The 22,902-nt window shown below is 44.5% G+C and overlaps 1 protein-coding gene across 1 annotated transcript in view; it reads left to right on the top strand.

Moving 5' to 3' along the window:
* Positions 1-22,902, top strand: part of map4k5 (mitogen-activated protein kinase kinase kinase kinase 5) — a 49,412-nt gene that overhangs the window by 12,975 nt on the left and 13,535 nt on the right. Inside the window, exons 4-17 of the mRNA XM_048227360.1 lie at positions 7,758-7,848; positions 11,192-11,256; positions 11,495-11,550; positions 11,815-11,862; positions 12,683-12,725; positions 12,853-12,925; positions 13,208-13,339; positions 13,879-13,941; positions 14,304-14,385; positions 14,485-14,601; positions 15,993-16,071; positions 20,122-20,180; positions 20,898-20,965; positions 22,875-22,902. The exon at positions 22,875-22,902 is cut by the window's right edge and continues 17 nt beyond it. Of these exons, the coding sequence (XP_048083317.1) occupies positions 7,758-7,848; positions 11,192-11,256; positions 11,495-11,550; positions 11,815-11,862; positions 12,683-12,725; positions 12,853-12,925; positions 13,208-13,339; positions 13,879-13,941; positions 14,304-14,385; positions 14,485-14,601; positions 15,993-16,071; positions 20,122-20,180; positions 20,898-20,965; positions 22,875-22,902 (1,004 nt within the window). The remainder of the gene's footprint in view (positions 1-7,757; positions 7,849-11,191; positions 11,257-11,494; positions 11,551-11,814; positions 11,863-12,682; positions 12,726-12,852; positions 12,926-13,207; positions 13,340-13,878; positions 13,942-14,303; positions 14,386-14,484; positions 14,602-15,992; positions 16,072-20,121; positions 20,181-20,897; positions 20,966-22,874) is intronic.

Below are 22,902 nucleotides of genomic sequence, written 5' to 3'. Positions count from 1 at the left end.
AATTCATGCTTCTGAACCACAGACAAAACACCCTCATTAGAGCACTCACACCAATAAATGACACATTTACAGGGCTTAAAATTCATTTTTCAAAATGGGGGGGGAATTCCCCCCTTAGGTTATTCATGTAGGGGGGATTTACACAATTTTGGGGGAGGGGGGGTCGATTCTGATACCAAGTCAAGAATTGCGATTTCAATACTTGATACTTTTTTTTTAAAAAGTGTTTGATTTTGGGGCCCCCACCACCCTGACGTCATCAGTAATATATACTGTAGTGGGATCATTCACAACAGTGGACATCCTAGATTCTGCTTGACTCTCCACACACACAAACACACACTGAAAATGATAGCTTATGTGATATGTTTCTATCATATATATTTTTCAATTCATATAGAGTGTATTTATTTAATAATGCATTTTTTTAAAGTATAGCATTTTACTAGTAATTACTAGTAGCTAAACATATTTAGTCATTTGAATGCCTCATATTGACGTTTAACCTATAACACTTAGGCATATCTTTAATGTGGTGTGTAGGTCCAATTGAGTGCACATTGCTGATGAGTAGGTGTAATTGAGTGCCTGTCACTTTAAGAAAATACGTGAGTAATTCTATGGAGTAATTAGCCCCCTTCAACCTGGCGGTTTTAGGCTATAGTCGCTAGTGAATAAAAGTTGTGCATAGTCGCGGTATGTGTATGCAAATCATTATGTTTTCTATGTCATTAGATACAATAAATGTTCAAAAACTAACATGTTGAAGACAATCTTTCTGGGATCAAGTGTTGGCGTGACCTGAGCTAGCAGGATAGTTACCAAGGGGCTCTTCCCAGATGTAAAAGTTTGCCATGGTAAGCGTAGCCTATTTAGCGTAAAGCGCCAAAGTGGTTCTCTCTCTCTCGCTCTCTCTCGTGTGTGTGTGCGTCTGCATGAGGCTATGTTCAATTCAACTTCGGTAGTTGATCAGTCCGGTCAATAGCACCGCATTCCGCCACTTAATGATTGGCTATATTAGCGTCATCAGACAGGCTGAAAAAAGTGTATCGCGGGGAATTTCTCGCATTATGATGGCTAGAGTTGCGGGACTTGAACAAATTATGCGCAATACCCGCAATCCCGCAGTGAAATTTAAGCCCTGCATTTAACTATGTATTCACAGCCTGTCTGTCTAAATGGTCTTGAATGTGTAAACTTGTCTTTGTTTTTCTGTGTCGTGTCCATTTTCTGTGTGTAAGTATGCCTTTGTCTGCATTTGTGTGTTCACATAATCTGTATTTACAATTCGTCAGGTAGGAATTGTATTCATGTTACAAGGGTGTATCACGTTCTTTCTCGGTAATCTGTTGCAAAAACAGTCAATTGTATCAGGATCCATCAGCACCTGCTCCGTATCCGCCATTGACATTTAGTACCTCGCTCTACCAGTTCAGCTGCAATACCACTGTCATTAAGTATAAGCAAGTCATCACACATATGCCTCTTTCCTTGTCTTCTCTTCCTTCTCGCCATTCTGTCCACACACACACACACACACACACACACACACACACACACACACACACACACGGGGGATAGATGAGGGTGAAATCCTTGGCTCCTGATCTTGCCCCAGATTCTTAGGCCTGATTAGAGGGATATTGGACACAGTAACCACAGGATTAGGACCTCCCGTTGTCCACTCGTCAACAGGGGCTAATGACACTGTGTGTTTGTGTGTGTGTTTATGAGAGGGGGATGTGCAATAATGTGGATGCGTCTTTGTCCCCAGGCGTGTGTCAGAAAGTGTGTGTCAGTTTTTAACGTGTGTGTGTGTGGTGTAGCAATGCAAAGACGCTTACAGCAGACAATGACTGACCCCATCTAATCTGGTCCAGTGTTCCAACCTGGTCCAGTGTTCCAATCCAATCAGGACCCATCATCTGTGGGTCTACAACCCCATACAAAATGCACAGTTCGGCATCTATCGACATGCACATCCTCTCCCACACACACTAACAAAGTTTCACACACATACACACACACTAGGACAAACTTACACTGGCACTCCTGTGCATGTGTACACACACACACACACACACACACACACACACAAAGACACTCACACGCACAAACTTGTCCCTGTCCATGCACGAGCAGACACACACAATCACATGTCCACAAATGTGGGGTTAAGTGTGGTGTCATGAAAGGCGCTGCAGACAGGGGCACTGGGACATTGCCATATCCTGTGTGTCCTGTCACAACAGGATTGAGCCATTCTGTTCGATAGGGTGGAGGTGGGTACCTTTGTGCAAGCTTATGTTTACCAGTTTAACCAGAAACCAGAGTTTGAATGCCACTACAGGCAAAGTAAGGATGGTTGGCGCACACACACCCTACATACTATATTGTTCACATCTATACCACCAACACAGTCACAACCTCACATTTGCCACCAACACCAATCAAGGGCACCTTCCTTTTTTCATTATTTTTATAACCACCAACCGCCACTGGCATGAGTGTATATATATCAGGCTTATTTTTTATTTATTTAGTTTTTCCTTTGACCTGGATTATTGACACATTACACATACTCAGCTTGGTTTGCATTGTGTTAAAATTTAAATATTGACTGTCTTACACTCACATGCACTTTCCCCAAGAACATTAAATGCATCACAATCACACAGCTCTTTCTGTACCATTTTCAAAGTCTTACACTTATTCCAGGCTCCTGGCTGTTGCATCTCTTTCTGTGTGTGTGTGTGTGTGTGTGTGCCGCGCTGGCACTGCTGCTGTGACCAGAGGAAGGGTGTTCCAACCTGGTCCAGTGTTCCAACCTGGTCCAGTGTTCCAACCTGGTCCAGTGTTCCAACCTGGTCCAGTGTTCCAACCTGGTCCAGTGTTCCAACCTGGTCCAGTGTTCCAACCTGGTCCAGTGTTCCAACCTGGTCCAGTGTTCCAACCTGGTCCAGTGTTCCAACCTGGTCCAGTGTTCCAACCTGGTCCAGTGTTCCAACCTGGTCCAGTGTTCCAACCTGGTCCAGTGTTCCAACCTGGTCCAGTGTTCCAACCTGGTCCAGTGTTCCAACCTGGTCCAGTGTTCCAACCTGGTCCAGTGTTCCAACCTGGTCCAGTGTTCCAACCTGGTCCAGTGTTCCAACCTGGTCCAGTGTTCCAACCTGGTCCAGTGTTCCAACCTGGTCCAGTGTTCCAACCTGGTCCAGTGTTCCAACCTGGTCCAGTGTTCCAACCTGGTCCAGTGTTCCAACCTGGTCCAGTGTTCCAACCAATCAGGACCCATCATCTGTGGGAAAGAAAGGAGCCAGTCTGATGATGTCACAGAGGTGTTGCTAAATAAGGAAGTGGCTAGTGATGTCACTACTGCTGTGAAACAGAAGCTTTAAACAGAACTCTAATCTCATATCCTGTTATCTGACCTTTACACTGTAGCAACAAACTTGATGAACGTCCAGTACGATGTCATCTTATTGGGAAAGCTGGAATTTGATATGCATTCTCATATCCTAATTTATGAATTTTTGTTGTTTTTTTTTTTTGTAATTAAAATATTCAGCACTGATAAAGAATAGCGGAGGATTCATATTAACACTTGTTGTACTACCACTATAGTTCAATCTATACCACCAACACAGTCACAACCTCACATTTGCCACCAACACCAGTGTGTGTGTCTTGGCGCATGTGCAGTTATGACACATCCCTTCACTGTTGTATGATTGCACGTCATGGCAATTTCCAGAAGAAATAGTTGGCCTCATTATCTGCATCAGTTAACCTCCCTATCAATGGTTCAATCAACATAAACATTTCAAGTAGTCCTTTTCTGCTTCAGTTATCAAAGTCATTCAGTCCAACACCTCCTGACTTTCCAGTTATCAAGGACAGAAAGGTACGCTTATACCCACGGCCTGAAACAGCACTGATTTATCCTGCATGCCCTCTTGGCACAGCAGAATCACTGTCAGGGTTTTTTGACTGTTGGGACGAGCCCTTTCAGTTTCCATCTGTCTCAGTACAGTGGAGAAGCTGTGATCAGCAAGGTCAGTCTCCACAAGAGAATGAACCGGGTCAGCAGTGTTACCCATATGGAATGAGCATGCAGCAGTTGTCATTCATCCCCGCTCTTCTGACTGACAGGGTGGAACTGCCAGCATGAGGGGAGAACACCTTAGTAATAAGCCACCAACCCCCCCGCCCCAACTCGGCCCGGGGCAGCACTGGAGGGAGAAAAAGCTTTCAGCAGGCAAGGCCTCCCTCTGCTCAGCAGCAGTCCAGATAAACCCCCTGCAGAGTGGCTTCATCGCACAGACTCATGTGACTTGTGCGGGGGAGCCGGAGAGTAGGAATGACTGGGGACTATGTGATGGCGTGAGGCTTTTTCTCTTCCCCATCCCATCCCATCCTGTCCCGTCCCCTCCCTCCCCACCCACCACTCATCTCCCCCCCTCCCTGCTCGGTTTGTTTTGCACTGGATCGTGGATTCTTTCCGGACGTTTCCGACAATTGTGTGAAAGCCACAGGTATTCGGAACACACACAGCTCGCTGTGGCCCGCAGGCTGGGTTTGGGACGGGGACGAGCCCAGGCCATGAGGGGGTGGAGGGTTAGTGGACCAGCCTCCTCTGCTGTCTTGAAGGGAAGGAGTTTGCTGCGCCATGGCAGAGAGGTTGTAATCTCTCATCCCACAGGTTCCACAGAAGCTTATATATAGAACCTACCCAGACAAAGAGACCTTTGTTGGATAAACGAGGTTGTCAATTAAATACCCGTCTGTTACACAAATGGCACTCAAAAAACGTTATGTTCGATCCAACAAAAATATGATAAAGGTTTGTAAATAAGTAAGCTTACTTAGTTGAATGCTCATTGAAAGTGCTCATTAAATTCTGCATATTACCTGCTTACCAACCCACACATCTTTGGCAGGTGAAAGTCCTCACCTGCCCAGACTGGTCCCTTAATGAAGACCCTGAGTTCAGATGCATTCAGTGGTTTGTCCCTCAGTCTGTATCTCTCTCTCTCTCTTTCTCTCTCTCTCTCTTACCCTCTCTCTCTTTCTCTCTTTCTCTCTCTCTCTCTCTCTCTTTACCCTCTCTCTGACTGCTGTGTAATTCCATGATTCAGCCAGCTTGGCGGCTCAGGTCATGACGACTAAAAAGCCACAATTATGAACTGAGGACAGATTCCCTCCACATTCAATCTTCCTGAAAGCGGATCTTACTGAACTTGATGAACCATCCTCTGTTTTGCTCTTTCTCTCTCTCTCTCTCTCAATCTCTCTCCCTCCCCCTCCCCCTCTCTCCCCTGTGAGTCAGAAGAAGTTTGTGTTTTTTAGCTAGTGTAAGTGTGTGACAATTTGATAGAACGTGTGTTTTAATCTACAGTAAGTGTCTGTACTATGTTAAGAGCTATGTGTCTGTGTTACTAAGATGACTAGTGGGTGATAAAGAGGTAATGAAAGAGGAGAAAATTGAAAATAAGACCATGAAATTGGCCAAATTAGGAAGTGAATGCTAGGGAAAAAGACTTTGAGTGAAACCCGAAGGGGAGAGAGACTGAGTGGAGAGGATGGGAAGAGAGGGGTAAAACGAGTGGCTCTGGAGAGAGATTCTTTCCTGAGCACAAGCTGTACCGCCGTGTTTGTGATCCTCCGTAACTCCTGACTTGAAGCCTTTCCCAGGATTTCTTTTCTTTTTTCCCCCCTACTCACTTGGTTTTCTCTGTTTCCCCTCCCTCTGCCTCTGTGCTCCTCTCTTTCCCTCTCCTCCCCTGACTGTTTTCCCTTCTCGCTTTTAATGCTTCCTGTTTCCTCACTGTCTCACTTTCTCTCCGTCTCAAGGATCCTTTTTGTCCCATCTCCCTTTCCTTATTTGTTTTTGTCCTCCACTCTGCCCTAGTATATCCTAGTGCCTTTCAGTATTTCTCTCTTTTCTTTCTGCCTGTGTTCTTTCCTTTACCTTTACCCCTCTCTCTCTGTCTCTCTCTCTCCCTCCCCCTCTCCATCCTCAAGACAGCTGTGTGAGAATGAGGCCTAATGTGTTGGGCTACGCTGTGGGGTGAAGAGGCAGCCCCCGGTTCGTGTGTGTGTGTGTGTGTGTGTGTGTGTGTGTGTGTGTGTGTGTGTGTGTGTGCAAAAGAAAGGGAGAGACACAGGAATGTAGAGACATCTGCTCAGCATTCAGCTGAGGGACTGAGCTGTGCACTGGAACCCATTAAACCCCTGGAGTCCATATACACAGTTACTGTTTTTACACACACACACTATCTATGCCACATAGTCACAATACACATAACCACTTCCGCATATCATAACAAGCACACAAAGACATAGGCTATAGCCTACACTACCAATGACAATACCAATGAACTAGGCCTATCTAAGTTCAAAACAGATCTTTATCTCATTCTCTCTATACATATTTGTAGAGATTGTGGTTGATGTTTGAAAGGGTGGTAATTTGAAATGACTTAAAGGTGATCTTGTTTATACTTTCATGCTTTTGAAAGACATAATTGGCATTAAGAGGGCCTTTTGTAATGTGTCATACAACGTTGTGAGTCTTCTTTGAATTTAAACAAAAATGTTGTATACTTTGTACTGTCTAATATTGTGGCTAATATTACTAAGCATTGGGTAGCATGGGCCCTTGAACTTCTGCCTAAGTAACCCATTCTTCTTGTGAAGTATGTAATATGTTTTTTTCTAATTCCTACCATATACAACTGATTATAAATATGTAACACTGATTTGGAGTTGCTCACCTCAGACCTTTTATTATTTATGATCATGATGTAGTATAAATTACTTTATCTGTCTTAAAGGTTTTTGCTTTGACAAGACAAAAGTTGACTGATTAACCTGCTTTAAATCTACTGGGCTTCTCTGTAAACGGTTGGTTTGAATACGAGGGCTAATGATGCAACAGAGCTACAAGGTTTCATTTGTTGGTATATCAAAGTCTGATAAATACAAACATAGTCCCTTATTATGCATAAGCTGTTACTGTGAGATGGCCCTTGTTAATGTATTAGTGAAGGCTTCAGTAAATCAGGGTAGTTAATGTAATGTAATGGCTGGGTTGTGTCAGAAGTGGAGTATCTCTGCAGAATACCGCTGCGTGCTTTGTGGTTGTGTTTAGCTTTGGCAGGACACTGGGAAAGATTTAGTGTCCCTCGAAATGGCCTGTGGTGTGTGTGTGCCTGTACGTGTGTGCGTGCGTGCGTGCGTGCGTGCGTGCGTGCGTGTGTGTGTGTGTGTGTGTGTGTGTGTGTGTGTGTGTGTGTGTTTTTTACTGTGTACGTACAGTTTGCGTGTATGCTCAGTTTGCTTGAACTTTCCATTCAGATACGGAGGTTGGCTTGTACCACAATGCCAGTAGTAAGGGTGGGATGGTGAATTGGACCGATCCACTGCTCAGTACTGCGGGGGTGTAATATAGATTCCAGCTGCCAAGTAAACCAGCTACATGTGTGTCCTAATGCTTGGTCAGCATTTTTCAGAGGTTGTGCTTTGTACCGTCTGTGCTTCTACCTCACGTTATTTTTTTACATTCCCTCTAGTTCGAATGTGTGTTTGTATCTGTCTGTGTATGTACCTATGTGTGATGATCATACTTGTATTTTTATATGTGCACTTATGATGGATCATATTGTCGTGCGTGCGTGCGTGCTAAAGTTATAATTCCTCATGTTGCTCCCTATCTCTATCTTTTTTTTGTCCCTTTGTCACGCTCTCTTTCTCTTTAGGAGACGACTTTTCCATCATCCAGCAGGAGATTTTCATGGTGAAGGAATGCACTCATCAAAATATTGTGGCCTACTTCGGCAGCTACCTCAGGTGAGAGAGAACCACACATACATGTGTGTGTGTGTGTGTGTCAGGGTGTTGGATAGGAGGGGGGGCACTACCATAAAAGGGGAGAGAGGGCTGTGTGTGTCTGTGTGTGTGTGTGTGTGTGTGTGTGTGTGTGTGTGTGTGTGTATGAGACCCTTTCTGTGTGATGTGGGATGCAGAAAGGATGTGGTGTACTCTGCCCTGCTGGCAACGGCTCACATTTACAGTGATCTCCGTGTGTGTGTTTGTTTGTGTGTGTGCCAGTAATCTCTGGTTTGCCTGTCTCCCTATCTGGCTGGTTTTGTTACAGGAATCTGCCCCAGTGTATTAATTACTCTGAGTCATCTGTATATCGGTGCAGCGAGTCGTGTGTGTGTGTGTGTGTGTGTGTGTGTGTGTGTGTACGCCACAAGATTACAGATAGTTAAAGCCGCCTTCCCTCCCAGGACCTCAGGAACCTTTTCAGGAAACCTGACATTGCACTCACTTTCACAGCAGTGCAAGACGTCACTTTACCAAACTGTGGCGGAACCTGGTGAATCTGGTGTTCGCGTGAAGCTCCCTGCACATTGCTGAAATAACAATCGATTGAAGAACCCTTTCCTGTTTAAACCTAATAAATCTGACTGCACATAATTTAGAAAGATATGCAGGACGAGTGCAGTATTACTTCCCCATAGTTGGCATTTTTGGACACCTACAGTCTGTATGTAAGAGACCCTCCCTATTGTCTACTTGCTACACTGGTTTGGCAATGTGTCAGTTCTTCTGTAACTTGTCCACCAGATGACAAGCTTCTAGATAACTAATGCTAGCCATACATTGCTAATATTGGTGAGGGCATTGCAAATTATTTGTCAAGTACAAGTTACTATTCCAGTCACGAGAAAAGGCATGAGAAAAAAACATAAACAAACGGAGAATGAACATACCTTGTTCAGAAGTTGACGGCTACACATGGAGTGTGGGATTACAGGATCCTGCTACAGGATACTCAAAGTGCTTTTCACCATCTTTCCCTTAAATACCCAACCTTCACTAATTAAATGCCAAATGGTCATTGATTGTATAGGTATAGCTCACATAGTGGCCATTGAACTCAAAAATCAAAATGGACATGTGATATTCATAGAGGGGGTGGCCTGTGCCCGTAGGGTCAGACACACCACAGCTCCTCAGATACCAAGATATTTGCAGAAAAGAGAAAGGCCTGAATCCTGTAAGAAAGGCCTGAATCTTATAAGGAAGGCCTGAATCCTGTAAGAAAGGCCTGAATCCTGTAATCCTGTAAGAAAGGCCTGAATCCTGTAAGGAAGGCCTGAATCCTGTGAGGAAGGCACACAGGCACCCCATGATTCTGTAGGAATCGGAAATCCTGAATTCCTGATAAAAATTTTTTGTTTTGTTTGTTTTTCAACCTATTTCTCTATGAGACTGAAACCATTAAACCACTTGCACTGAGAACATCAAAATGAAAGCAAACATGACAGAGAAATCATTTTACAAATCACCACCACTGTGGGAAAGCAGTGTGGGAGGCATGCATGGGAAACAGTACGGGTGCGGGAAGACTCCATTTACAGTATCAGTGAAGCTGCTGGCCCTCACCTCTGTGCGACGGGGGTGAGGCGAGGAGGATCAGAACTGATCACAGTTTATCACCCTGGGGAGTTACAGGGGCGCTACACCCCAGTACCTGAAGCGTTCTGTTTCGCGTAGCGTAAAAATTGTTTTAGGAGACTTTCTAGATTTTTTTCAAAAGCCGCTATCACGTCTGGTGTAGCCAGTTTCGTTGATTACAGTGGAAACTAATTGTTGCAGCAGACGCAACACGAACGGAACTCTTCGGTTATGTGCCCCAGTGTAGCCTTCTTGTTAGTGTCTTACAGCAGTATGCAGCCTTGGTTGTCACTTATGAAATGTTAAATGCATTATTAAATTGAATATGTATTATTCACTGTATTATTCACAAATTTGTAAACCGCATTGAATGATTGAATTAAACCAGATTTATAAGAATAAATAGGAAGCTTGGGAAACACCAGCACATTTTCATCATGGCGATGCATGTATCTCAACAGAAAAGTGTTGCATTTGAGACCCTGAATCTTTCTGAATTTTTTCATGAATTTTCTCATGATTAGTGCTCTGTTACGGTTAATCTGGAGGATAGGCCTTTTCTCAAAGAACCTTGGAAGTAAAAGGTGATTCAGGGTTGACTTTCTCACAGCTTGGCCTCTGTGAGCTAAAAGTATGATGCCATTAAATCAAATGAGGCTTAAGGGACAGGAAGCCCTCTCAGTGCTGGGTTCTGTTCTGTGTTCTGTTAGGCCATGCCGAACCATGAAAACAGTGATCCATTGCACCCACAGTGAGTGCACACAAATACGTTTCTGAAATGGAGGTAATGAAGCTGCACAGAAGGTTGTCAGATGGAATGAATGCTCACTAGGGCTGTAACGATATGCGATTCAAAACCGAAATCGCGACACTCATATCCACAAAACTGTGTCGCGGTCTGAAAAGGCAAAACTGCGACACACCTTTTTCAGTGTTTCACGCAGTGCTTTGCAGCTTATGCGGCCGCATAAGCAACACACATCTCTTCCTTGACGTTGTCCAAATAAATAAATAAATCATAATTTCATACCTCTCGTTGCTTTCATTGTAGACTATGTGTTCAACTTTACCAAACAGTCCAACTAAAACAATCCAAATAAAACATTCATAATTGTGAAAGTAATACGCATAGAAGACAACTAGCTAAATTACTTTTAAATCTGCTTAGCATCATTAGCATGCTGCACATATTTGTTTAAAACTCTTGCATTCAAGTTGACTGATTATCTCAATACCAATGTTTCCCAAAAGGGCCTGTCCCAAGGAGAACAAGTTTACCTTGAAACTTAAACACACATGGAGAAACTGTCCAATCAGTAGACTATGATAAGCTAGGCAACTATGGTTCTTTGTTTACAGTATCTCCAGGCTTCAACCAGGCAGCTGAATTAAAGAGGTAGAGTTGTAATAGAAATAGTAGGCCTAGGCTATAGGCTAATCTGCATAAAGTGTGCTGTCATAAGTATCAGCCATTCAGTATATCTGTCTTTATATCAGGATATAAAATAATATAGATTTGTTAGGCCTATAGTATAGCTATTGAAATGTTATTAAATAAAATGTAAAAAAAAAAAAAAAAAAACCGAGGTTCGTATCAAACCGTGGGTCAAAAGTCGTGATACAAACCGAATCATGAGGTTGTATTGTTACAGCCCTAATGCTCACTGTGAGCAGTGACCTTGATGGGTTATTAATATCGACTGTGACCGTTTCTCTCCCCTGTTAGCCGAGAGAAGCTGTGGATCTGCATGGAGTACTGTGGAGGAGGATCCTTACAGGACATTTACAACGGTACTGTCTTCATAGAGACTACAACATCACATCATTACATCCTCCTCTTCAGTAGAAGACATTTCTCTATGTTTACGTGTGTGTGTGTGTGTGCACAGGACTGTGATGTGTTTCGGCACAAGTGGGTGCTGTAAGAATCATGTGTGTTTATATGTATCCAGTGGCTTGTAACACTGTAGAGCACTGTAGTGTGTGTGTGTGTGTGTGTGTGTTTTTTGTTGTTTATATGTTGGGACAGTGACTGGCCCCCTCTCAGAACTCCAGATAGCATATGTCTGCAGAGAGACCATACAGGTAATAGTACATCTGCACATTCATGTACACAGGGCACTCTGTCATACACACTCGTAAACCTTTCCTACACATATGACCCAACATATATTGTTGTGTTAACACACAAACACACACAAATACTTGCACACATTTGCCTGGCTGTCGGTAGTATTTTGTGACATTCATGACTGCAAGTACATCTGTCCATTCATGGTTTGCGCTGGGATATATTGTCTCGTTGAGTATTCTTTGTTCAGTATGATATATATTTATGTGTGTCACCAGGGCCTCGGCTATCTCCACACCAAAGGCAAGATGCACAGAGACATAAAGGTACAGCACCACAGTCATACACACACAAACACACATACGCTACACACATTCTCGCTTCCTCCTGCTCTCTCTCTCGCTCATTCTCTTTCTCTCTCTCTCTCTCTCTTTCTCTCCCCCTCCCTCCTCCTTTCATCCCACATAGTGTTGTATTCATGTGTGGAGAGTATGTTGAGAAAAGGTTATGTTGGTCAAGGTTGAGGGTTTTTGGGTGGAGCACCATCTGTGTGTGTGTGTGTGTGTGTGTGTGTGTGTGTGTGTGTGTGTGTGTGTGTTATCAGGGTTGGTCAGTGTTGCTCTATCTCTGCCAGCGCGCTCTCTTCCGGTTTCCTTCTGTCTACGGCCACAGGAAGCTCTTACAACCAGCTGTCAATCACACACACACACACACACATATACACACGCCGACGCACACTTATATACCTCAAACCTCATACCATAAGGCAACAGTGTTAGAAAGTATTGCTGTTATCAGCTTGTGGGAAGATTTGGGTTTGGTTGCAATGGCACCACCATTTCAGGTCAGCAAAAGAAAGCTATGCTTACTGTACTCTCCAAGCTAACTGGATGCATAGCTAGAGTAGAGCGTCAGGCAGGATATCTGAATTTGCTGGTCCTGATGAGCCAAGTAGGAGAATGTCTGCTCTTTGAAGACACTGTGTAATCGGCAGGAGAATTCTAGTATACAGACCAAGACAGTCAAATAGGCCCTTGTTCCAAGTGAAACAGAGGTGGTTGTGTGTTACTTTGTGTATGTGTATTGTGTATTGTGTATGTGCGTGTGTGTAGTGCCCAATTTGATTTGTGTTTGTGTACTTTGCAGGGTGCAAATATTCTGCTAACAGACCATGGTGATATCAAATTGGGTGAGTAACGTTAAACAATGTGTGTGTGTGTGTGTGTGTGTGTGTGTGTGTGTGTGCGTGTGTGCATGCGTGCACGTCTGTACCTGTGTGCATTTGTATGATTTTTATTCTCATTTTCTCGTTGCAGCTGACTTTGGAGTTGCTGCCAAAATAACAGCAACCATTGCCAAAAGGAAATCTTTTATCGGCACGCCATATTGGTAAGTGTGTGAGCATGTCAGTGTCTCTGTTTGTGTGTTTTTCCTTCTCGCTCTGTTAATGTTCTACAAATCCTATCCACATTTAGAAAGATATTATGAAGCACAGAGGCATAGGAGAGGTCTTGAGAAAATAACCGTGGGGTCTTGTTTTTTATGTGTGTACAGGATGTTGAGTATGTCATGTATGTTGAGTGCCTTGTATATGTGTGCGTATTTGACCCATAGATGTTTTGTTGCATAGGCCTACATGCACAAACCAAATATATTTGTATGTGTTTGCAGGATGGCTCCAGAGGTGGCAGCAGTGGAGAAAAACGGGGGCTATAACCAGCTGTGTGATATCTGGGCAGTGGGCATCACTTCAATAGAGCTTGCAGAACTTCAGCCTCCCATGTTTGATCTGCATCCTATGAGGTGAACACACACACACCATACACGCTCACTCGTAGTCACTCACTCACTCGCACACTCACTCACTCACTCACGTGCACACTCAAGTTCAAGCATGCACATACTGTGTGAGCACACACAGACCACTTAAGTGACTCCACCACACACAACATCCAACCACAACCTTTTTAAATACAGACGTCGACAAAAACATGTAGCTTGCTCTGGCCTTTACCAGAGGCATGAACACTCTGCCACACACACACACACACACAAACACACACACACACACATGCATGCATGAACACACTCACACACACACTTCAGCTCTGTTCTAGAATCCTCATGCACTTCCTGTTTACTAAAGCTGGCCCTGCACATAACCACACAATGGAGCGTCAATTGTTATGCTCTTATTACAGCTGGTTTGTGTATGTGTGTGTGATCTCACTTCTCGTGATGAAAAGAAGTGTGTGTGTGTGTGTGTGTGTATGTGTGTGTTAGAGAGAGAGAAAGAGAGACGGAACTGATGTGTGTATCTTCTCTGATGTGTGTTTTCTCAGGGCCTTGTTCTTAATGTCGAAGAGTAGTTTCCAGCCTCCGAAGTTAAAAGACAAGACCAAGTGGTGAGTGTGCCATGCATTAGCCCTAATGAGCCTGTGGAACATGATGAATGCAGGTGCTAAACAGTGCCTGCTGCCGAAACAACTCCGGAAACACACACACACACACACACACACACACACACACACACACACACAGACTCATGTTGTGCCCTCTCAAATGTACTTAAATATACCTTCACCATTACGAACACACACACACACACACACTGAAATATTGACACATTGATATCTATAAAACAAAATAACTGCCTGCATAGATACATATTCATTCATTCATTCTGGCCCAACACACACACACACACACACACACACACACACACTAATCAGTTGAACAATAAATAAATTGAGACCCTCCTCTTCAGGTCAAACACCTTCCATAACTTTGTGAAAGTGTCGCTCACCAAGAATCCTAAGAAGAGGCCAACAGCAGAAAAGTTACTCTCAGTAAGTGTGTATTTACAAATGCACTCACACAATCTTATCAATCACAGCAAACAACAAATACTGACAATGGTGTGTGTGTGTGTGTGTGTGTGTTTGCAGCACATGTTTGTAGCACAGACAGGTCTGTCAAAGAACCTGGCAGTGGAGCTGCTGGATAAAGTGAATAACCCTGACAGCCATCCCCAGTACTGCGAGCCAGAAGATGACGACCTGGAGGTACATGGTCTCGACATATCGTGACACGCCCACAGAGAGCGAAGAAAGTGTTTTGCTTTGCTTGCTTGAATCTGCACTGTTAGCTAGCATCATTTTCCCTTCCTACTGTCTTGTATATATTTCTCTTTTCCCATCTGTATTTCTGTGAGCGAACATCAATCCTACTTAGCCTTGCAAAACGTGGCCTACATGCAAGTCTCTGCTCCACTGACCCTGTGATACTACTCTATATGGGCAAAGATAGTTAAGGGCTCAGTCCAAACAAATGATTCACAATCTCTGATGGATGCCATCCAGCAATCAGCTTCCACATCCTAGCCACAAATCCCAAATGTGTGTGTGTGTGTGTGTGTGTGTGTGTTCATGTTCTTATACCTTTGTGAGTGATTAATGACAGATGAGTTGAGGAAATCCTCCGACTCAAGCTTTTCTTATCTTGTCCATTGTGCATTGTTACCAGTCTTGGCTTTTCTCTCTCTGTCACTCTTTCTTTCTCTCTCTCTCTCTTTCTCTCTTTTTTTTCTTTCTTTCTTTCTTTCTTTCTTTCTTTCTTTCTTTCTTTCTTTCTTTCTTTCTTTCTTTCTCTCTCTCTCTGTCTCTCCCTCTCTCTCGTGTCTGGTTGTGAGATCTCTTCGGGTTGTTCTGTCTCTGTGTGTGTGTGTGTGTGTGTGTGTGTGCTTGCATGGCCATGCAGTCATCAGCACAAACAGCTCTACTGTAAACTCTGTGGCTGTCTGTAGCTGCCTCCTCTCTCGTCCCCACTGAAGGGCCTGTGTGTGCGGGGAACTCTTAGTCGTGCATAGTAGACACCCGGGCCTCACTCTGTCTGAGCTCCACCAGAGTTGTTCTGCCCAGAGAAGTACAGGATGTTCTGTTCGCATTGTCATGGTGTCTGTAGTTTTGGTCAAGTTATTAATTCGGCATCCTCACCTCAACTGCTTTTGTTCTCTGGGCTGATCTTATATCTCTCGCTGTTCTAATTATCTCACCTACTGTGTGTGTGTGTGTGTGTGTGTGTGTGTGTGTGTGTGTGTGTGTGTGTGTGTGTGTGTGTGTGTGTGTGTGTGTGTGTGTGTGTGTGTGTGTGTGTGTGTGTGTGTGTGTGTGTGTGTGTGTACGTGTGTGTGTGTGTGTGCGTTTATGTGTGTGTGTACGTTAACGTGTGTGTGTGTCGGGGTTCTGTATGCGTTATTGTGTGTGGTTTCTGTGTAGAGCATGTTCTTTCACTCTCTGTCTTTGCTTGCTCTGTGTGTGTCTGTTTACCTTATTGAGTAAGACTCCCTCTTGACCTTGTAATTTTTCGAATGAGCTGGATGGTGTTTTAGTACACTTTCTGTTCTGTTGTTCAAACAAGGTCAGTGACCGACTCTCTCCCCCTCTCTGTTTCTCAGCTCCCTCCTGTAGGAAGACACACGATCCGCTCCACCAATAAGAACGCTCGAGCAGAGAGGACTCGCTCGGAGATCAACTGTAAGTGGAGAAACCCGCTGTCAGTCATCCCATTTCTCCTGCAGGTTGTCCCACCCCTGTCAATCAGCCATCTTTGATCAGTCAAACGCAAGTGTTTCCACCCTCCCACTAACCCCCTCACTCTGCTCTCATAGGCTGATCTGGTGGTCTGTCGTTGTCTAGCCAAAATCTCTTTAATGGAAACTGTACGAAAACGACAAATAAATGCAGCACCTCAGAAACACGCACCTCTGCAGGTGTTGGCTCGTTCACATGCAGCGTCAAACACAGCCTTCCTACAGCTTCATACACACACACACACACACACACACACACACACACAGACTTATGACACACAGTAGTCAAGTAATAAATGCAGCATGGTAGGTGGGTATGAAGGTGTAAAGGTTTCAGGTGTGTTTGGTGAAAAGTGAACCCTGAAAGGCAAAGGAAGTAGGTGATTTTCTCTTGAAATAGTTCATGGATGTGGGTGCAGATGGAGACAGAAAGGCACTGGAGGCCCTGCTTAGGGTGGCCCTGTGAGGAGAGTGCCGTGTAGATAAACAGTCAAGTGGATATGAGGGTTGGAGAGTACCGTGCCAGAACTGGTTCTACAAGTGGTGTGTGTGTGTGTCTTTCTCATGTGACTTGAGTGACTCACTCCAGGTACAGTCTCTCCCTTATCGGCGCCAGTATCGATGCCATAAGTCTTCTGACATCGAACACACTGACACTTCATGCATTAGTTTCAGCCTCCTCGCTCACACACACACCTTTCATGTTGGTCAATATTTGTGCCTGGCAATGATCAGCTATGAGAGATCTGTCAAGAGTAGGGATTAGGCATCTTTGTAGTGTGTTATGGACCCTAGAACTGTATGTGATCTTTGTGAAGTGTGCGTCACAGTCTATCCATTTTGTTACTTATGAGGCTAGCTATTTTATGTTCCTGGTGTTAGCTGTTTGCTAGTTGCAGTGTTTGTTACGTGTGTGTGTGTTCATGTGTCTGTTTTAGTGGTGATCTCTGCCAGTGTGTCTATGCTTTGTTCCTGTCTTGGATAAATGTCACTTTGCTTTGTGGTGTGACCTGCAGCATTAGTGTTTTGTCTAGTGTCTTTGTTGATGTTGCAGTGAGGATTTGTAGAGCATCTCAGGTGTGTGTGTGTGTGTGTGTGTGTGCGTGTGCGCGTGTGTGCGCACGCGCTCATGCTGATGGGGTGTGTTTTATTCCTCATATTGGACGCAGCCAATGGGACACACTCAGGAAGGAGACAAAGCCCTCAAAGAACAGACAACGGTGAGGGCTCAGGTCAGTCACACACACAACCACGCACACATGCACACACCCACACGAACACACACACACATACAAAGACACCCATTCACACTTGCAGACCTCAAAGCACGTCAGCAGTCAGTAATGCAAACAAGCATTTTTGACTTAAGGTGTTAAAAGTCTTAAAAGTTCCCCAGACACAGAACTACATTTCCATTGTATACATGCGGCTACAGATCTACATGTACCACACCTATACTAAGTTGCATATAATAATACACCACACAGAGTAGCTTCAGAGATGAAGTGCTCTGTTTAGTACCTGCTCATGTGCATGAGGGTTCGAGTGGGGGTTTGTGATAAGCATGCAAAACTGACCGACTGGACTCTGAACAGCGGTGTGCTGTAGATGTATTGCTCTGGCATTGACTGGTATTGACTCTGACCAGTCCTGACCGACCGCAGTCGACTGCCCCCTGCATTTATACCCTTCCCAGCACGCATTACAATTGGCTGCTGTGAACACGGACTCTTATCAGTCTTGTCCGGGCCATCTGTGTGTTAGTGTCAACCCCTTCAGTGAAATGCCTCACTTCCCTATTCACCTCCCAGAACGGTTGGCCAGCATACACACACACACACACACACACACACACACACACACACACACACACACACACACACACACACACACACACACACACACACACACAGACACACAGACAGACACACACACACACTTAATCAACCGAAAATTTCCCCAGAAACTTCAGGAGAAGGAAAAAGAAACTTCCACTGAGATTTTCATGTGTATGTTCCTGTAGGCCTGGTTAAATTGTGTCATTTTGGCTTGTTTACAATACAGAAAATGTGTGCATGTGAGTGTGTTTTTTCCTTCGTGTGGGTGTGTGTGTGTGTCTGTGTACCAGTGTGTACTATGCATCACATTGTTACAGCTGGTTGCAGATGTAGCTGGATTCTCTGGTTGATGCCTTGAGCTTTGGATATGGGTGAGAGACGGTGTGTCTGCATGTTTGTCAAAATACACTAGTGTGAAGTCCAGCACCTCAGGAGGTGAGACTTAGTTTCACATCCTCAGAAACTCTCAGGACCAAGAATCACTACCCTGGCTTTTCAAACACGCACACACACACACACACACACAGCGGCATCAGTTTCCTCTTTGCGTCCTACTTGGCCTGCCTTGTGCTTTTCAACCAATCAGAACACAGATCATGTCACTTCACACTTAAAACTTCTCGTCGTGCTGTCCATCAAAGGCACTTGGGCAATGATAGATCTTTGGTGATGTGGAAGAACTTGTGCAGAGTTGATATCATTGGTGGATTTTAGATCCATTTGCACTAGCACTTCAAGTGTGTGTGTATCTCTGTTTGTGTTTGCATTCTGCATGCATGATCACAGGATGTTTTGAGAGTACTGGCTCACACAGGCACACACACAAAATAGTCGTAGTTCTCAGAAACAAGTGAGGATTCACCACCGGGTCAGCCTGTTTCTCATGCAGGCGTCTGATCTGTTCCTGGAAAGGTGAAGAGAAACCTGTATACACACACACACATACTCCACACACACTGCAGTCCTTTTAGAGACATTCTAGTACAATTTTGAATTCATAGTTCAATTGTGTAGAACAGCCCTGGGGCTCTAAAATACTTATCTTGTTACTTGGGAGCTGACTTTAGCTGAGGTGCCTGAGGTGATCGTTGCAACTCATCATGGCCAAGCAGCAGCAGAGACGGGGAAAGGCCGAGCTGTGCCAAGCTGTATTCTCCTGCCCCCTAGTGTCCTCACAGTGCAACATTCTCAAGTCTTGGTTAATGTTCCTGTGTCTGTTGTTGACCAGTGAAGTCTTGCTATAAATGCTATGATCTGACTCTATCCCTACCTGAAATGCTTTCAATGCACTAACAGCTAATCAGTTACATGCATTTTGTTCTGGCTGATGTTTGAGTTCAGTGGGAATGTGTGCTGTTTTGTGTAAGCACATGTATTAGGCAAGGGATGCACTCCTATGTTGGTAGTGGTTAGCAAGAGCTGCTAACAACGCTTACATCATCTTAATGTTTATCAAAGTTCTTTTAAGTGTTTGTGATAATGATGATGTTTTAAACCAGGGGTGTCAAACTCATATTAGGTAGTGGGCTGGATTTGTTGGAATGAGACCTCGTGGTGGGCCGTCATGGTCATTATCATTTTCTGCATGGGTATCAGAGTGTTATTTGATGATATCACTTATGAGCAATCAAGTACAAATAATGTACTGCTATCATATGCTGCTCTTTCTCTCTTGACATGTTAGTGTTCCACTTCTTCCATGCTGAGGATGGTTTGTAGTGCTAGGTTATCAATTTATCATATCATAGAGATATTACACATTGTTGAAGACAACTGGTATTTTTTTCTAATTTTCCCTTTCTATCTAAAACATCTGGGGGGCCGCATGAAACCTGCTGGCGGGCCTGATCGTGCCCTCGGGCCTCATGTCTGACCCCTGTTTTAAACGCTTAACGTCAATGTTGTGTGATTATTTGTGTGTACATGTGTACTAACATTCCGACTGGTGTCTTATCGGTTGTGTCAACACAGGTAATATATGTGTGTGTCATTACCCAGGCACTGTTAACACCCTTACTAAATTCGCTATAACTTGCCCCCCTGTTCCAGGATCAGTTTGATGGATTGAGCTGGTCCTGGTGGGGTCCGGCAGGGCTGAGGCAGAGAGACTCTGAGTCAGGGAGTCTTAGTGGTGTTTTCTCTGCTGTTTCTTTCAGTCGACAAAGTGCAGTTTGAGCCACCGCTACGGAAGGAGACGGAAGCCCACACAGAGATGGTAATAATGATAAACACTGGGTGATAACCTGCATGAGTGTGTCTGCTGGGTTAGAGGAGTGTGTGTGTGTGTGTGTGTGTGTGTGTGTGTGTGTGTGTGTGTGTGTGTGTGTGTGTGTGTGTGTGTGTGTGTGTGTGTGTCTTGGGTGTGTGTGGCGTGTGTGTGTGTGCGTGTGTGTGTGTGTGTGTGTGTGTGTGTGTGTGTGTGTGTGTGTGTGTGTGTGTATGCATTACAGGTGTGTGTGTGTGCATTACGTGTGTGTGTGTGTGTGTGTGTGTGTGTGTGTGTGTGTGTGTGTGTGTGCATTACAGGTGTGTGTGTGTGTGTGTGTGTTACAGGTGTGTGTGTGTGTGTGGTATGCACAGGTGTGTGTGTGTGTGTGTGTGTGTGTGCGATTATGTGTGTGTGTGTGTGTGTGTGTGTGTGTGTGTGTGTGTGTGTGTGTGTGTGCATTACAGGTGTGTGCGTATTATGTGCGTGCGTGTGTGTGTGTGTGTGTATGTGCGTGTGCACGTGTGTGTGTGTGTGTGTGTGTGGCGTGTGTGTGTCTGGGTGTGTGCAGCGTGTGTGTGCAGTGTGTAATGCAGCGTGTGTGTGTGTCTGTTATGCGTAGCGTCCACCTTAAAGTGTGTCTGTATTCCTCTCTTTGTGTGTGAGTGAGGGAGAGAGTAAGTGATTGCATGCGCTCATGAGTATATTTTTGTCTGCTCCCTGCAGGATGTCAGCCGGGACAACGACTTCCCCTCCCCGTGGAGCCCATTCGCTGAGGGCAGCATCACCACTAGGTGAGCTATGGAAACCGTTGTTATGGTTACGCCTGAAACAACTGGCTTCCCCTTGTCTGTAGAGCACAACAGGGGAGGCAGACTTCTGGGAAACACACACACACACACACCTTTTTTTTTCACCCAAGCTTTTTATAGCTTTTAAGTTGGGCTTTAATCAGCCCTCACTCTTTGTGCATGCTTCTGTGTTCTGCTCGTAAATAGTGTGACTGGTGTCAGTGTTTACAGTTTAAACAGATATCATCAGGGCACTCCTCGATCCAGTTAACTTTTTGCTAAACTCTTGCATAGTACTCCTCACAGTCTGCTAAGCTTTGACTTCTGATCTTATACAATCCTTGTTCTGTACTATATTAAAAAAAAGATCACTGAGCCAATTGAGCAATATACCATTCCTGCTGATCCACAACAACCGTGCTTCAGAATCACTGAGAAAAGAGGGCACATTTGCATGGTTTTTCAAATGTCAACAATCTTTTGCCAGGGTCGAGTACTGCACAATGTACACACAGTTTTAACACATGTCTATTTTTTTTTTTTTTTTTTTTTAGTTATGTATAAAGGCTAAACTCATTTATTTTCTGTTGCTATGATTGTATGTTTTTGTCTTTATTTTTCTGTTTGTCTTTTCCTCCTTCCTCTTGCTCTCTGCGTTGTTGCTCTGGCCTGTTGTCCTCTGAAGGAGCCTTCTCAAAAGCGTAGAGGAGGAGTTGTTTATACGGTAAAATTAGCCGTGTGTCCGAATGAAAGTGTTTGTGGCTTCTTGGACTAGGCCATCGTAGGTTGTGTGTGTGTGTGTGTGTGTGTGTGTGTGATGTTGCAGTGACTAGGCTACAGCCTGTGTATTTGTGTGCATTACCATGACAAGATGCTCCCTTGCTCATTGCCACTCCATACCTCATTGCTCTGCGCCAGACTAGAGAGCAGCAGCCTCCCATAGACCTACAGGCCTGTACTGCTTTGGTGGCACCAGTTCCCGTGGTAGCAATAGCACACAGAGATCCTTTGTAGGGGCCACTTATGCAGCTGTACATATCATGATGGGGGCAGAAAGGAGCTTGGGATTTGAATGTAGCCTGGGGCCTGAACCTGGAACCTGGGAATTAAGGGGCCTGAACCTGTCAGACTGCCCCTCTGCTGGGGTATTCTGACAGGCCTGAGTCCTTCACCTTTTCATAACTCCCTGACCCTTTACCTTTGTGTAAATTCCATGACCCTTTGGCCTTTAGTCTTGCTTGGAGGCTGTCTCGCCAATTCCTTGGCTTCCCTGAGTTTGTGTGGCATTGTGGTAAAGTCTACTTGTTCTGTGGATTCAGCCTCCAAGGCCTTTTGCACACTGACACACACATACAGATTCCACTGCAGGGCAGATGTGGTATTTTCTACATTTTGAAGCTCTCTGGATATTGGTGCTTGAAGTTTTGTGTGTGTGTGTGTGTGTGTGTGTGTGTGTGTGTGTGTGTGTGTGTGTGTGTGTGTGTGTGTGTGTGTTACCTCAGAAGCATCATGCATTTCCTCCATTTGAATTTGCCAGTTATTGTTCAGAGACAATCTGATTAAACAAACACAGTCAAGACACTGAGACCACAGGCATACTTCCACATATGCGTTTTGTATGCTCACACAGAACACAACATGCTCTCACATAAACAAACAGGCTTCCTATATACTCATGAGCACATTTATATTGATAGGCCAATGCTTATTGCGATTACACAAAGCTTCACCTCATGGTGTGCCACTCACCTCATCCTGCTTTGGATGAGTGACTCCTGTCGTCTCATCACATTCCATAGACGTACAGTATTTGTATTATTCTTCACTTTCTTATGTGGACCTTCTGGCTTTCTATCTCTCTCTCTCTCTCCCCCCCCATCTTTCCCTGACCTATGTGGGTGTCTTTTTACAGGGGTCACATCACTCACCTGGAGGATGCC

Source organism: Alosa alosa, chromosome 19 (genome assembly GCF_017589495.1).
Source record: "Alosa alosa isolate M-15738 ecotype Scorff River chromosome 19, AALO_Geno_1.1, whole genome shotgun sequence".
Lineage (NCBI taxonomy): Eukaryota > Metazoa > Chordata > Actinopteri > Clupeiformes > Clupeidae > Alosa > Alosa alosa.
The sequence above is the reverse complement of the archived record's forward strand: the minus strand, read 5'-3'. Positions and strand labels throughout refer to the sequence as shown.